Source organism: Coregonus clupeaformis, chromosome 14 (genome assembly GCF_020615455.1).
Source record: "Coregonus clupeaformis isolate EN_2021a chromosome 14, ASM2061545v1, whole genome shotgun sequence".
Classification (NCBI taxonomy): domain Eukaryota; kingdom Metazoa; phylum Chordata; class Actinopteri; order Salmoniformes; family Salmonidae; genus Coregonus; species Coregonus clupeaformis.
Window position 1 is genome coordinate 11,817,734 of NC_059205.1, and position 16,200 is coordinate 11,833,933.

Consider the following 16,200-nt stretch of genomic DNA (forward strand, 5'->3'; position numbering starts at 1 on the left):
AAATTCATAGACAGAACGATGGATGCTAGGACTGAACATCCATGATATAGAAATTATAGTTTTAATCATGTTTTTAGGCTATACAGTGGTTGTTTAAATTTATACGTTGTATTCTTCAAGAATGAATGGGTAGATATCATTAATTTATAAGTCCAAAAATGGATGTTGCAACTAAATATTGCCTCTTTAACCCCCTGTAAGTCTAATATGGTCATACTTCGGATCGTTTAGCAATCAGATTAAAAATTTTAGGACCCCTTTAGGTAACAAAAAATATATAAAACAATTATTTGATAGATATTGAATTTGCCCTTTACTACTACAGTGAGGGAAAAAAGTATTTGATCCCCTACTGATTTTGTACGTTTGCCCACTATAATTTTAATGGTAGGTTTATTTGAACAGTGAGAGACAGAATAACAACAAACAAATCCAGAAAAACGCATGTCAAAAATGTTATAAATTGATTTGCATTTTAATGAGGGAAATAAGTATTTGACCCTTCTGCAAAACATGACTTAGTACTTGGTGGCAAAACCCTTGTTGGCAATCACAGAGGTCAGACGTTTCTTGTAGTTGGCCACCAGGTTTACACACATCTCAGGAGAGATTTTGTCCCACTCCTCTTTGCAGATCTTCTCCAAGTCATTAAGGTTTCGAGGCTGACGTTTGGCAAATCGAACCTTCAGCTCCCTCCACATATGTTCTATTGGATTAAGGTCTGGAGACTGGCTAGGCCACTCCAGGACCTTAATGTGCTTCTTCTTGAGCCACTCCTTTGTTGCCTTGGCCGTGTGTTTTGGGTCATTGTCATGCTGGAATACCCATCCACGACCCATTTTCAATGCCCTGGCTGAGGGAAGGAGGTTCTCACCCAAGATTTGATGGTAAATGGCCCCATTCATCGTCCCTTTGATGCGGTGAAGTTGTCCTGTCCCCTTAGCAGAAAAACACCCCCAAAGCATAATGTTTCCACCTCCATGTTTGACGGTGGGGATGGTGTTCTTGGCAGCATTCCTCCTCCTCCAAACACAGCGAGTTGAGTTGATGCCAAAGAGCTCCATTTTGGTCTCATCTGACCATAACACCTTCACCCAGTTCTCCTCTGAATCGTTCAGATGTTCATTGGCAAACTTCAGACGGGCATGTATATGTGCTTTCTTGAGCAGGGGGACCTTGCGGGTGCTGCAGGATTTCAGTCCTTTACGGCGTAGTGTGTTACCAATTGTTTTCTTGGTGACTATGGTCCCAGCTGCCTTGAGATCATTGACAAGATCCTCCCGTTTGGTTCTGGGCTGATTCCTCACCGTTCTCATGATCATTGCAACTCCACAAGGTGAGATCTTGCATGAAGCCCCAGGCCAAGGGAGATTGACAGTTCTTTTGTATTTCTTCCATTTGCGAATAATCGCACAAACTGTTGTCACCTTCTCACCAAGCGGCTTGGCGATGGTCTTGTAGCCCATTCCAGCCTTGTGTAGGTCTACAATCTTGTCCCTGACATCCTTGGAGAGCTCTTTGGTCTTGGCCATGGTGGAGAGTTTGGAATCTGATTGAGTGATTGCTTCTGTGGACAGGTGTCTTTTATACAGGTAACAAACTGAGATTAGGAGCACTCCCTTTCAGAGTGTGCTCCTAATCTCAGCTCGTTACCTGCATAAAAGACACCTGGGAGCCAGAAATCTTTCTGATTGAGAGGGGGTGAAATACTTATTTCCCTCATTACAATGCAAATAAATTTATAACATTTTTGACATGCGTTTTTCTGGATTTGTTTGTTGTTATTCTGTCTCTCACTGTTCAAATAAGCCTACCATTAAAATTATAGACTGATCATTTCTTTGTCAGTGGGCAAACGTACAAAATCAGCAGGGGATCAAATACTTTTTTCCCTCACTGTATAGCCCAGAGAAACGCATTGAATAACACATTCATGGGAAAAAAAGACTGTCAAAAAATTAATCATAACAAACAAGGTTTTGAAGTGTCTGCCCTATAACTAGGAGATATAAGAAAGATCAGGAAATGTTTTACGTTTTTTATTCTTTACACATATTTAACCCCTTAAATATGTGGGATTATTTAAAGGAAAACTCCACCCTAAAACTATCTTTTGGTATTTGTTTCATTAGTCCATTGTTGATATAGTCCCAAAATGTTTGCATGTCAGCAATCAAGTTTTCAAGATATATAACTTTGAAAAACCAGAAACACAGCTGGTATTATGCATTTTGCATCATATGATGCATCATTACCGGCTGTATTTCTGTATTTTGAAAGTGGGTGGAATTTGCCTTTAAGATACTCTTTGAAGAGGTAGGGTTTCAGATGTTTTCGGAAGATGGGCAGGGACTCTGCTGTCCTAGCTTCAGTGGGAAACTGGTTGCACCATTGGGGTGCCAGGACAGAGGAGCTCTGCATGGACTTCGCTTTGTGCACGGGGGCATTGTCATGCTGAAACAGGAATGTCATTTTATGTTATAGCGTTAAGATTTCCCTTCACTGGAACTAAGGGGCCTAGCCCGAACCATTATTCCTCCTCCACCAAACTTTACAGTTGGCGCTATGGATTCGGGCAGGTAGCGTTCTCCTTGCATCCGCCAAACCCAGATGAATCCGTGGGACTGCCAGATGGTGAAGCGTGATTCATCACTCCAGAGAACGAGTTTCCACTGCTCCAGAGTCCAATGGCGGCGAGCTTTACACCACTCCAGCCGACGCTTGGCATTGCGCATATTGATCTTAGGCTTGTGTGCGCTGCTCGGACATTGAAACCCATTTCATGAAGCTCCCGACGAACAGTTCGGTAGTGAGTGTTGCAACCGAGGACAGACAATTTGTATGCGTTTCGCGCTTCAGCACTCGGCAGTCCCATTCTGTGAGCTTGTGTGGCCTACCACTTCGCAGCTAAGCCGTTGTTGCTCCTAGACATTTCCACTTCACAATAACAGCACTTACAGTTGACCGGGGCAGCTCTAGCAGGGCAGAAATTTGATGAACTGGCTTGTTGGAAAGGTGGCTTCCTATGATGGTGCCACGTTGAAGTCACTGAGCTCTTCAGTAAGGCCATTCTAGTGCAAATGTTTGTCTATTGAGGTTACATGGCTGTGTGCTTGATTTTATCCACCTGTCAGCAACGGGTGAGGCAGAAATAGCCAAATCCACTAATTTGAAGGGGTGTCCACGTACTTACCATGTGTACATACCATGTAGTGTACTCTTCAAAGAGGTAGGGGGAAACTTGTTCCACCATTGGGGTGCCAGGACAGAGAAGAGCATTGACTGGGCTGAGCGGGAGCTGCCCTCACACAGGATTTGGAGGGCCAAGAGACCAGAGGTAGTGGAACGGAGTTGGGATGTCTTGAAGCCTGTCTGGTTAGGGTCAAGAAGATCGTTCTGAGCGAGATAACGAGAGAGTTGGACAGAAACAGCACACTCAAGTGTTGTGGTCAACCTAATTCCACCGGTGGAAACATTGCTACTGCAACATGTTAACAAGATATTTTCACGTGAGGAAAATGACATTATTTCAACCCCACATGTGAATTTGCAATTTCACATGTTGAGATTCTTACATGGGAAACTGCAAATTAGTTTTTCACATGTGGAATTACAAGTTCACATGTGAAAAACAATCACATGCAAAAACATCTAATTTGCAATTTCATATGTGAAAAACTTTCACATGTGGAATTGCATATCCGATTTTCACATGTGAACATTTTTAACATGTGAAACCTCAAATTTTACATGTGAAGCTGCAATTCACATGTGAGATGAAAACATATTATTCTCCTCATGTGAAAAGATGGTGTTAACATGTGAACTCGAAATGTAATACATGTGATGTATTATTTAATGTGTAAAACTTAAGGTCAACATGTGGAAACAGCTATTTTACGTGTATTTTTTTTGTAAAGGATTCCTCAAGAATGTACAACCTTTCCCCCAGATCTGTCAGAGTAGTCAGAAGTCCCTCTTCTCCCCTCCTCCATCCCTCCTTCCCCGCTCCCCATCCCTGTAGACCGCTGCCTCTCCGGCCGTAGATGAATTAGAAGTGTGCCAAAGTTGAGGGAAACTGCGACCACAAACACCTACCGCTAATTAATAGAATTCAATAGAGTCTGCTCTCATGTTTGTACTTGAAAACAAATAGCAACCAAGTCAAACCAATATCAATCAAACCAAAACCAATATTGATTGATTGATTGGCTCCAATCAATTAAAATATTTAATCATAGTTTAGGCGATTGGTGCAGATGAAGAGCATCATAGCCGATGAACATATGCAGTATCTATCAAGTCGGCATCATATAAACTTGAACCCTTTTCTGGAAAAGATTAAGGGTGTGCACCAACTCATGCCTCACCAGGCACATGACAGCCACTGGGCCTCCCAGACCTTTTGTTGATGCTGCCTGGCTGTCTCTCTCCCATTCTAGTCAGTGATGTAGAAATGCATGGCCACTGCATGCACAGGGAATGCTCAGAGAGTGCTAGGAGCCTGCTGTCCCTATAGCACTCCCTGTGCATGCAGTGGCCATGCATTCCTACGTCACTGACTGGCTGCTGTGCACTTGTGGGAGGTATGTCAAACAGGAGGGGAGGAGGAGGAGAGGGGAACATGAAGGCAGGAGAGGAGGGGGTAGTGGAATGCGAGGAGAGGCACATGTAATCAATAGGCTAGGCAGCTGAGGGGGAAGTCCGCTTGGGAACTGGGAGAAAGGTCATGTTTACTACTAAGCAAGGAGCTCTCTTTTGTTCAGACTAGAGCACAACACATTACTCTTTATCTTTCTTAGGTTTACAACTACTGATAAACCCATTTCACGATAAGGCCCCTTTATTTGCAAACATTCAGCATTCACAGACCTGGAGAGCTACAATGAAGAAGCCAATGATAGGGATCCCAGATAGGGAAACCAGATGTATCCTGATTCCTGTGAACATCTGACCTAGATATGAAGTGAAAGATAGACATGTTATGCAATAATGTCTCTACAAAATAAAATGTTAAAAACAGGAATATTTGACTACTTCTGCTTGGACCCACCCAACCCCCACTTCCTTACACACAAGTGTGAATTCCCTCAGTAGAAAACAAGTGGAGTTGGTAGAAAGGCAGAGTGGACTTTTGCACCATAGCTCACAAACAAGCTCCATGTTGGCTGCTGGCCTACCGACCAGTGGCGGCTCCTGAAAAAATTCTCAGGGGGGGCAATTTTTCTGATGATTTAGGTGACCTACACACATTTTAAAAAAGATATGTCCAGCAACAACATGAAGACAGGGGCAGCATATAAGTCAATACCAGAAGCATTTATTGACTGATCTCAAAAGTGTTGGCTTACCAGGGTTGGTGGAGCCCTGAGTTTCATCTTTGCCTCGCAAAGCTAACTCAAACACTCCGCAAAACTTCACACACTGGATTAGCCGGCTGAGGATGTGGCGGTTCTTGCTAATGTCGTAGTAAATATATTTATTATAGTGAATATGGAATATGATATGTTGAGTAAAATGTTGTGCTAAGATCTATTTAGGTCAGGAGCTGGTTATAAGTTCTGTTCCTATCCAATAACAATGGACAAAAGGGTCCTATCTTGTCAGCCTTGTCAGTTTCAGTTCTCCAGTAAACTTGTGATTATCAACACTAACCTCATCGTTGTGGCGGCGGACAGCTAGCCTGTATCCCTCATCCAGTTGAGTGGGAATGTTCACTCTCCCCAAAGCAGACAATCTCAAACAGCTATCCATGTGGGTCTTTGACAGCTCATGTTTCTTAATCTTTCCTGAAAGATGGTGCATGTCCGTTACACACCAGTCGCTGTCCAAGCGGTGCTGTCTGCCGTGCCGCCTTCAGGGTGAAAGAGTAAGCAGGGGTAGCAGAAGACTGCATTAGCTACATCGCAGCCTGCTAGCCAGGTTTTTCGTTCGTACCAATTTTTGGAAAATCCTCGGGTGTAGGACTTCCCCCCTTTAGTAGAAACCTGTTGAATTATTAAATTTGGTCTGGGAGGTCCTAATTGTTTCGTTGCCAATTTATCTTCATTTGTTCGCCGACAAAAAGGAACTTCTTTCAAAGACACAATCGAGTTGCACTGAAGCCTAGCCATTTTGACAGTAATAGTGAATTGATTGACGCTGCTACCCGCTCTTTTCTTAGTTACGTTCATGGTTATGTTACGTATGACGAAAGTGCGTAAGTGCAAGCCCTCAGAAACCCATAGAGATTGTATTGAAAGCTCTGATATTTGAAAAAAATAGATTTTACATGGGAGTCTATGACAGACTTCTGGGCGATTTTCAACCTGACTGAAATCGCCCCAAAAGGGGGGGGAGGGGGCCATTTGAAGCACGACTTTAGCCTGATTGGACATTTAGTGGCACTGTGGCAGATCAGACGTCTAGATTACAACACTGATAACTACTGTTGCCGTGATATAATTGATTAGAAAAAAAATCCCTTCCTTTTCCCGTTTGGCAGTGCGTCGCCCATATCGCCCTATTGAACACACCGCCCCTGCTACTGACATAACAGTCTGAAGTTCAAGCCGCAACGAGATAAGAAACTAGAGTCATTTATAAATAGGAGTTTTGTGCAAGTGTAGGGGAAAGGCAAAAGCACTGTTAGAACACAGACCTTGATAACGTGTCCTGATACTGACTGTCTGAGGTACAAAGTCTGGACAAAGAGTTTGTGAACCGTGTTGTGTTTTTGTTTTGATCCCTCTCTCTCTCTAGGTGAGTTCCGGCTTGGTCTTGAGAAGATGCACACTGTGGCCAAAGACGCAGAATACATCCTTAACATCAAGTTCTCAGACTGGAGGGGTGATTCTGAGACCATACAGTACCCCATCTGTCTAGGCGGGGAGGAGAGCCCCTACACCCTCCACATCCAGAAGACCTCCAATGACAACCTGGAGAGCGCCCTGGCCTGCCCTTCTCCATCCGCGACCAAGACAATGACCAGAAGATCTCAGTATATATACACCTGTTCTGAAAGGCCCCAGAGTCTGCAACACCACTAAGCAAGGGGCACCACCAAGCAAGCGGCACCATGAAGACCAAGGAGCTCTACAAACAGGTCAGGGACAAAGTTGTGGAGAAGTACAGATCAGAGTTGGGTTATAAAAAAATATCAGAAACTTTGAACATCTCACGGAGCACCATTAAATCCATTATTAAAAAAGGGAAAGAATATGGCACCTCAACAAACATGCCAAGAGAGGGCCGCCCACCAAAACTCACGGACCAGGCAAGGAGGGCATTAATCAGAGAGGCAACAAGGAGACCAAAGATAACCCTGAAGGAGCTGCAAAGCTCCACATCGGAGATTGGAGTATCTGTCCATAGGACCACTTTAAGCCGTACACTCCACAGAGCTGGGCTTTACGGAAGAGTGGCCAGAAAAAAGCCATTGCTTAAAGAAATAAATGAGCAAACACGTTTGGTGTTTGCCAAAAAGCATGTGGGAGACTCCCCAAACATATGGAAGAAGGTACTCTGGTCAGATGAGACAAAAATTTAGCTTTTTGACCATCAAGGAAAACGCTATGTCTGGTGCAAACTCAACACCTCTCATCACCCCAAGAACACCATCCCCACAGTGAAGCATGGTGGTGGCAATATCATGCTGTGGGGATGTTTTTCATCGGCAGGGACTGGGAAACTTGTCAGAATTGAAGGAATGATGGATGGCGCTAAATACAGGGAAATTCTTGAGGGAAACCTGTTTCAGTCTTCCAGAGATTTGAGACTGGGAAAGAGGTTCACCTTCCAGCAGGACGACCCTAAGCATATTGCTAAAGCAACACTCAAGTGGTTTAAGGGGAAACATTTAAATGTCTTGGAATGGCCTAGTCAAAGCCCAGACCTCAATCCAATTGAGAATCTGTGGTATGACTTAAAGATTGCTGTACACCAGCGGAACTCATCCAACTTGAAGGAGCTGGAGAAGTTTTGCCTTGAAGAATGGACAAAAATCCCAGTGGCTAGATGTGCCAAGCTTATAGAGACATACCCCAAGAAACTTGCAGCTGTAACTGCTGCAAAAGGTGGCTCTACAAAGTATTGACTTTGGGGGGTGAATAGTTATGCATGCTCAAGTTTTCTATTTTTTTGTCTTATTTCTTGTTTGTTTCACAAAAAAAATATGTTGCATCTTCAAAGTGGTATGCATGTTGTGTAAATCAAATGATACAACCCCCCAAAATATCCATTTTAATTCCAGGTTGTAAGACAACAAAATAGGAAAAAGGCCAAGGGGGGTGAATACTTTCGCAAGCATCTGCATAAGATTTATCTCACGATAACTCAAATTCGGAATGTAGCACCAATGCCAATCTAACCAGATGTTTGCTCTCTTTCTCCAGGTGGCTGGTGGTTCAGCAACTGCGGACACTCCAACCTGAACGGCCGCTACTTCATGAGCCCTCCTCCCAAGCAGAGGCATCAGAGGAAGCAGGGGGTCTTCTGGAAGACCTGGCATGGACACTACTATCCCCTGAAGACCACCGTCATGATGATCGCCCCCGCCGTGATCGAGAACAAGTCATAGAGGAGAGACGCTCAGCATTCTCCAGACTTTTCTCCTCTTGAACTGAAACACTGTTAGAGGCGGTTGGCCGATGAGTTGGGTAAGCTACCCAGTCAGTCCTGGACTCACCCAGTAAGACTTCCAATAGAGCTAAGGCCATCATAAAAGCCAAAATAACTCATACTTGAATGGGCTCCATGTTTCCAAAGCTCTGTTTTTCAAAAGTCTTCAAGTCTCTCAGCTAGAGACAAAATGTATGTTTAAGATGTTAAGAAGTACATGTACAGTCGTGGTCAAATGTTTTGAGAATGACACAAGTATTGGTCTTCACAAAGTTCGTTGCTTCAGTGTTATGAGATATTTTTGTCAGATGTTACTATGGTATACTGAAGTATAAAAGACCTCTGCAATCCGCCCATGGCACGCTGTCAATTAACTTCTGGGCCACATCCTGACTGATGGCAGCCCATTCTTGCATAATCAATGCTTGGAGTTTGTCAGAATTTATGGGTTTTTGTTTGTCCACCCGCCTCTTGAGGATCGACCACAAGTTCTCAATGGGATTAAGGTCTGGGGAGTTTCCTGGCCATGGACCCAAAATGTCGATGTTTTGTTCCCCAAGCCACTTAGTCATCCCTTTTGCCTTATGGCAAGGTGCTCCATCATGCTGGAAAAGGCATTGTTCGTCACCAAACTGTTCTTGGATGGTTGGGAGAAGTTGCTCTCGGAGGATGTGTTGGTACCATTCTTTATTCATGGCTGTGTTCTTAGGCAAAGTTGTGAGTGAGTCCACTCCCTTGGCTGAGAAGCAACCCCACACATGAATGGTCTCAGGATGCTTTACTGTTGGCATGACACAGGACTGATGGTAGCGTTCACCTTGTCTTCTCCGGACAAGGTGTTTTCCGGATGCCCCAAACAATCGGAAAGGGGATTCATCAGAGAAAATGACTTTATCCCAGTCCTCAGCAGTCCAATTCCTGTACCTTTTGCAGAATATCAGTCTGTCCCTGATGTTTTTCCTGGAAAGAAGTGGCTTCTTTGCTGCCCTTCTTGACACCAGGCCATCCTCCAAAAGTATTCGCCTCACTGTGCGTGCAGTTGCACTCACACCTGCCTGCTGCCATTCCTGAGCAAGCTCTGCACTGGTGGTGCCCCGATCCCGCAGCTGAATCAACTTTAGGAGACGGTCCTGGCGCTTGCTGGACTTTCTTGGGTGCCCTGACGCCTTCTTCACAACAATTGAACCTCTCTCCTTGAAGTTCTTGATGATCTGATAAATGGTTGATTTAGGTGCAATCTTACTAGCAGCAATATCCTTGCCTGTGAAGGCCTTTTTGTGCAAAGCAATGATGACGGCACGTGTTTCCTTGCAGGTAACCATGGTTAACAGAGGAAGAACAATTATTTCAAGCACCACCCTCCTTTTAAAGCTTCCAGTCTGTTATTCTAACTCAATCAGCATGACAGAGTGATCTCCAGCCTTGTCCTCGTCAACACTCTCACCTGTGTTAACGAGAGAATCACTGACATGATGGCAGCTGGTCCTTTTGTGGCAGGGCTGAAATGCAGTGGAAATGTTTTTTGGGAATTAAGTTCATTTTCATGGCAAATAGGGACTTTGCAATTAATTGCAATTCATTTGATCACTCTTCATGACATTCTGGAGTATATGCAAATTGCCATCATGAAAACTGAGGCAGCAGACTTTGTGAAAATTAGTATTTGTGTCACTCTCAAAACGTTTGACCACGACTGTACATGTGAATCTAGCAGTGGAAAGTTAGCAAGGGTGTTTCACCACAGCTGTGGTATGAGCTCACTCTTAATCACTGTTTAAAAACAATGCTGGGCCTCTCAGACTGTTAGTGCATCAGCCTTGGGACTAATGAATGGAATAGAATGAGGCGAGTTCCAACATGTTTTGTGTTGCATGAAACCAAGCATTTTCCACATGTTAAGACCCATCTGACGGAGGTTTCTGAATGGTTAGAGGTCTCCTAGAGGTTGAACACTGCCCTCTTTGGCTCGAACCAGCCAATAAAATCATTTTGCTGTCTGATCTCTGATTAAACACACTGATGCAGCGGGAGAAACAATTCAGAAGTGAGCCAATAGCCAAAATGGAGTAACATTCAAATGAACATAGTAGCCAACAAAAAAAAACGGTAAAATGAACATAGTAGCCAACTCGAAAACATAACTGGAAAATGAACATATTAGTTCATTAATTCTCAACGTATTGTGACGTGGAATCTATGTGGAAAATACATTGGATTTGAAAAAGTCATCAACTGTTGTTTTGAGGGGGAAATTTCAACCACAGTATTATCTCATCACGGTAACCAGATGTTGATATTTGGTTGCGTTGACAAACAAACACAATTCAGTATTGATTACTTTGCAAAAGCTAAATATACAGTACCAGTCAAAAGTTTGGACACACCTACTCATTGAAAGGTCTTTCTTTATTTTTACTATTTTCTACATTGTAGAATAATAGTGAAGACATCACAACTATGAAATAACACATATGGAATCATGTAGTAACCAAAAAAGTGTTAAACAAATACAAATATATTTTATATTTGGGATTCTTCAAAGTAGCCACCCTTTCCCTTGATGACAGCTTTGCACACTCTTGGCATTCTCCCAACCAGCTTCATGAGGTAGTCACCTGGAATGCATTTCAATTAACAGGTGTGCCTTGTTAAAAGTTAATTTTGGAATTTATTTCCTTCTTAATGCGTTTGAGCCAATCAGTTGTGTTGTGACAAGGCAGGGGGGGTATACAGAAGATAGCCCTATTTGGCAAAAGACCAAGTCCATATTATGGCAAGAACAGCTCAAATAAGCAAAGAGAAACAACAGTCCATCATTACTTTAAGACATGAAGGTCAGTCAATCTGGAAAATTTCAAGAACTATTAATGTTTCTTCAAGTGCAGTCGCAAAAACCATCAAGTGCTATGATGAAACTAGCTCTCATGAGGACCGCCACAGGAAAGGAAGACCCAGAGTTACCTCTGCTGCAGAGGATAAGTTCATTAGAGTTACCAGCCACATAAATTGCAGCCCAAATAAATGCTTCACAGAGTTCAAGTAACAGACACATCTCAACATCTACTGTTCAGAGGAGAATGTGTGAATCAGGCCTTCATGGTTGAATTGCTGCAAAGAAACCACTACTAAAGGACACCAATAAGAAGAAGAGACTTGCATGGGCAAAGAAACACGAGCAATGGACATTAGACCGGTGGAAATCTATCCTTTGGTCTGATGAGTCCAAATTTGAGATTTTTGGTTTGGGATGAGTCGGACCGCAGAGTGAAGGAAAGGCAGCCAACAAGTGCTCAGCATATGTGGGAACTCCTTCAAGACTGTTGGAAAAGCATTCCAGGTGAAGCTGGTTGAGAGTATGCCAAGAGTGTGCAAAGCTGTCATCAAGGGAAAGGGTGGCTACTTTGAAGAATCCCAAATATAAAATATATTTGTATTTGTTTAACACTTTTTTGGTTACTACATGATTCCATATGTGTTATTTCATAGTTGTGATGTTTTCACTATTATTCTACAATGTAGAAAATAGTAAAAATGAAGAAAACCCCTTGAATGAGTAGGCGTGTCCAAACTTTTGACTGGTACTGTATATACACACACTCCGGACTCCGACATTGCTCGTCCTAATATATTTTTTAATTCCCTTCTTTTACTTTTGAGATTTGTGTGTATTGTTAGATATTACTGTACTGTTGGAGCTAGGAACACAAGCATATCACTACACCCACAATAACATTTGCTAAATATGTGTATGCGACCTATAAACTTTGATTTGATGAAAGACTATCATTCATGTTGTTGATGTTAGTTATGTGTGTGCAGTTAAGGTCAAGGCATGCTGCTTTGCTTTGAGCCAGCTGCAGCTTTGCTAGGTCTTTCTAGAACACAGAACATATTTTTAATGTGTAGATGTGTGAGAAAAAAATAATATTTAATCAATTTTGAATTGAGGCTGTAACGCAACAAAATGTGGAATAAGTCAAGGGGTATAAATACTTTCTGAAGGCACTGTATCTGTTTGCTGTTGCATAGTAAGGCTGAGTAAGGGTTCTTCCAATTAGTTTTATTGACGGAAAATTAGCTGATACAACTGAGTTCAAACATGATTATCAAATCAATGTGTGGTATTTGCCCTCATTTCAATTATTTGCATATTACCAAGCTTGATAATATTGCATGTTATCAAGCCTTCAGTACTGAAGCCATTCCATCATCGTAAAAAGTAGTGAGAGCACACGCCTGGCTCTTGATTTGCATTTCCCATTCTTCCACCACAGTGAGGAAAGAACATTTCACCAATTCACTTTACATTCTGGCCCTCATAAAATCTGTATGGAATACCTGAGGGAAGCAAACAACTCTCCCTAGGCAGGCTAGGGTTGAGATTGAGCCAAGTTATAGTAGAGCAGCAGTGTCTTGGAGGCACCATGCAGGTGTACCTCTCGTATTCCCCAAAATTAGCAGTTAAGTCATTTTACAGCGAGCTAGGTCCAGTGGCTTACTTCCGTCAGCTTCAATGTCTCACACCAAGAAATCTGGTCAGGTGTCAGGCTTACTGCTAATGTGCTTTATAACACCTTCAGAGAGAGTGAGGGACAGGAAGGAACGTCCAATGCCCAATGTCTTACTGTTCGTGATTGACCTATTTCAAATGCTTGGTTGAGTTTTCCTTATTCAATCTTTGTTCTGAGGGCAGCTCTGCCTCGAGGGCAGAGCGATTTACATACTGCCTGGGTGCCTGGGTGTGATTCGAGCCAATTGTTTATTATCTTGCTGTGACACTCAGGCTTTTATGCTGACTTTCAAGCGTCATAATTCACTTTCTGTAGGGACCACAAACATACGGAAAATACATTGAGATGCATTTTCCGTAGAGGATGTCAAATGAAATATGTTGTGTTTTTTATCAATAAAAAGGTAGCCAAAGGGTAAAAGCTTACTTTGATTATCCATTTGATATTTAAAAAATATATACAATTAAATTAATAAAGGTTGAGTTCCCATTTCCAGCTGCACCCGACTGCATCACTAACATGTGCTCAAAATGGCTGCTAAATCTTCATGCAGCAGAGCCTACAGAGGCTACTCAGTAACATCAAGGCAGCTGTAACATCAATCACTTCCAAGCACCCTTGCTTCCAGCGAGCTCATCTATTAAATGCCAGCATTGATCACTGGTATCCATGGCAACCGTTCCTCCAAATGGAAGGTGGATAGCATAGAGCAGAGTAATGTATTAACATCCTATCTTAATTTATGGCTCTGGCATAGAGACCCTATTAAATTCCTAATTCTATGGTGGATAGCATATCAACCCTCTGTACCCGCAGGAAGACTCAATGATTAAAGGCACAGATGCCTCGTTTAGACGGCAGCCCAATTCTGATCTTTGTGAAAAGATCTGATGTGATTGGTCAAAAGACCAATCAGTGAAAGCAAAAATCAGAATTGGGCTGCCTGTGTAAATGCAGCCTTACTACATGAGATGTCTCCCCCTCTCTGCAACGAACCAGGAGGGTCATAGAGGAATCAATTCACATGGAAAGATGACTAGCCCTGAGATGGCACATATAGGATATTCCCTGTGTTTAACATATGAATCACATTGTAGTTGACCATGACACTGAGCTTGTTATCATGTACAAAATTACAGTCTATCCGTATCTATCCATCCATATATGCATAGATCCAACCATCCATCTTCATGTTATTCTGTGATAAATTATAACATTAAAGAGAAGAGACTTCATCATACACTTATTTATTCAGCATCATCATGTATCCATTTTATTCAGGTAGTAAAAAGCTGTTTAAGACTCGGCTGCTCATACTCATATCGTTATTGCCGTAAAAAAAAGGAAATACCAGCACGATCAAGTCAAGATGTCCTTTGGCACATCGTATGTCTTCAGAAGGCTGACACCAATGCAACGTGAGGAGAGAAAGGACGCAAAAATGACTTCAATGAGCGACTTCATTTGACACTCATTATAAAAGAATAAGAATCCATAAAAATATTTTCTTTTAACAATACACACTTAAAATAGTAAATGAACGCAAGTAGAGGCAGGGTTTCTTCCTCTAGCCATTACACCAACTCCAATATGCTGTGTGTGTGTGTGTGTGTGTGTGTGCGGACAATCCTACCACTGACTTGAGTGAATAAAATGGAGGGAAAATAAAAACATTTGGCAAAACAATCCAGAGAAAGGGAAGACAATTAGAGAGGGATTGTGACACAGCCTCCAGATAATGTATATCCCGTTTCATTCCACGGTCCGAGGTGAAACTTGACAACACTGCCTTGACAACACTGCCTTGGATCTCCTTAGGTAACTGCACCCCACCCTAATGCAGTAGCGAGAGAATTTAAGAATAGAAGAGAGAGAGAGAGAGAGAGATAGCAAGCGACGGAGAGAGGTGGAGGTATAATGGAGTGAGATCGTCAGTCCATGGTAAAATGGGGGGTAGGTGGGTGTGGCTGCAGAGAGGTGGTCTTTATGCCCGGGTTGAGGGGGTATAGAGTTGGTTTCAGTATGGGGTGGAGGGGGAGGTTGACCTTCACCCCCGGTTTCAGAGGTATTGTTGTAGAAAGTGCAGCAGCATGATCTCATAGTGCTCTCCTGACTCTGGGCATCGAATACTGTGTCGCTCATTGGGGTAGACCTGCAAAACAACAGAGGAAAATCAACCACAAATTTTCTGAAAACGCAATATTCCCTGAAACCCATTCAAACGAAAGAGTTGTCCATTAAAGTCATTGTCCATTAAAGTCATTGTCCATTAAAGTCTTGGCTAAGATCCACTGTACAATAACTAGCTTCATGCTATACAGGAACATACCAGTCCTCTTCTGGGCCCCACTGAAAGCACATGGAAGAGTATTTTTCTCTAATTGTGCAAACAATGTCCATGTTGGAGAAAACCTATATCAATAGGGGTGACTGTTACCCATAACATGCCTTTAACACTGATTTAGAAATGTGAACAACACATTAGTAATGTTGTAAAAAGCAAAATACTAGCCTGTAGCTGATATGGCTTCCCAGCGCGGATTATTTGTGACACCAGGAAGTTGGTATGGAAAAAGTGAACATTCTCATCAAGGAATCCATGTAAAATCAGCAAGCGGTTTGGCCTGGGAGGACAAGGAGAGGGTTTCAAAAGGATGGAAACAGACAGAAACCACATGAAACTAAAACAGGTTCAATTTTCATGTTCCCCTTCTTTTTTTATATACTACACTACAGTAAGTATATCCTGTTATTTTAATGTATTATACAGATAGAAATGTTTATGGTGAAACTCAATAACAACATCCCATCTGTCCTGAGAAACACCCAAAATACAAATACGTTTTTTGTTGTTGCTCAAAACCCATGCCTGTTATCCAACAATGACCAATAAAATAGAAAATAGAACTGACCACAACATTGTACCTTCATCTACACTATATAAATATACAGTGGGGAAAAAAAGTATTTAGTCAGCCACCAATTGTGCAAGTTCTCCCACTTAAAAAGATGAGAGAGGCCTGTAATTTTCATCATAGGTACACGTCAACTATGACAGACAAATTGAGAAAAGAAAATCCAGAAAATCACA

General features: G+C 42.4%; 1 protein-coding gene across 2 annotated transcripts in view; it reads right to left on the reverse strand.

The window, feature by feature from the left end:
- Positions 1–14,340: 14,340 nt before the first annotated feature.
- The window catches only part of LOC121580758 (dipeptidyl peptidase 9), a 31,397-nt gene continuing 29,537 nt past the window's right edge, over positions 14,341–16,200 (reverse strand). For both annotated transcript variants that reach the window (XM_041895782.2, XM_041895781.2), the window contains exons 20-21: positions 15,622–15,733; positions 14,341–15,261 (exon numbers count right to left, since the gene is read on the reverse strand). In XM_041895782.2, coding sequence (XP_041751716.1) covers positions 15,169–15,261; positions 15,622–15,733 — 205 coding nt within the window. In that variant the 3' untranslated portion in view covers positions 14,341–15,168. The remainder of the gene's footprint in view (positions 15,262–15,621; positions 15,734–16,200) is intronic.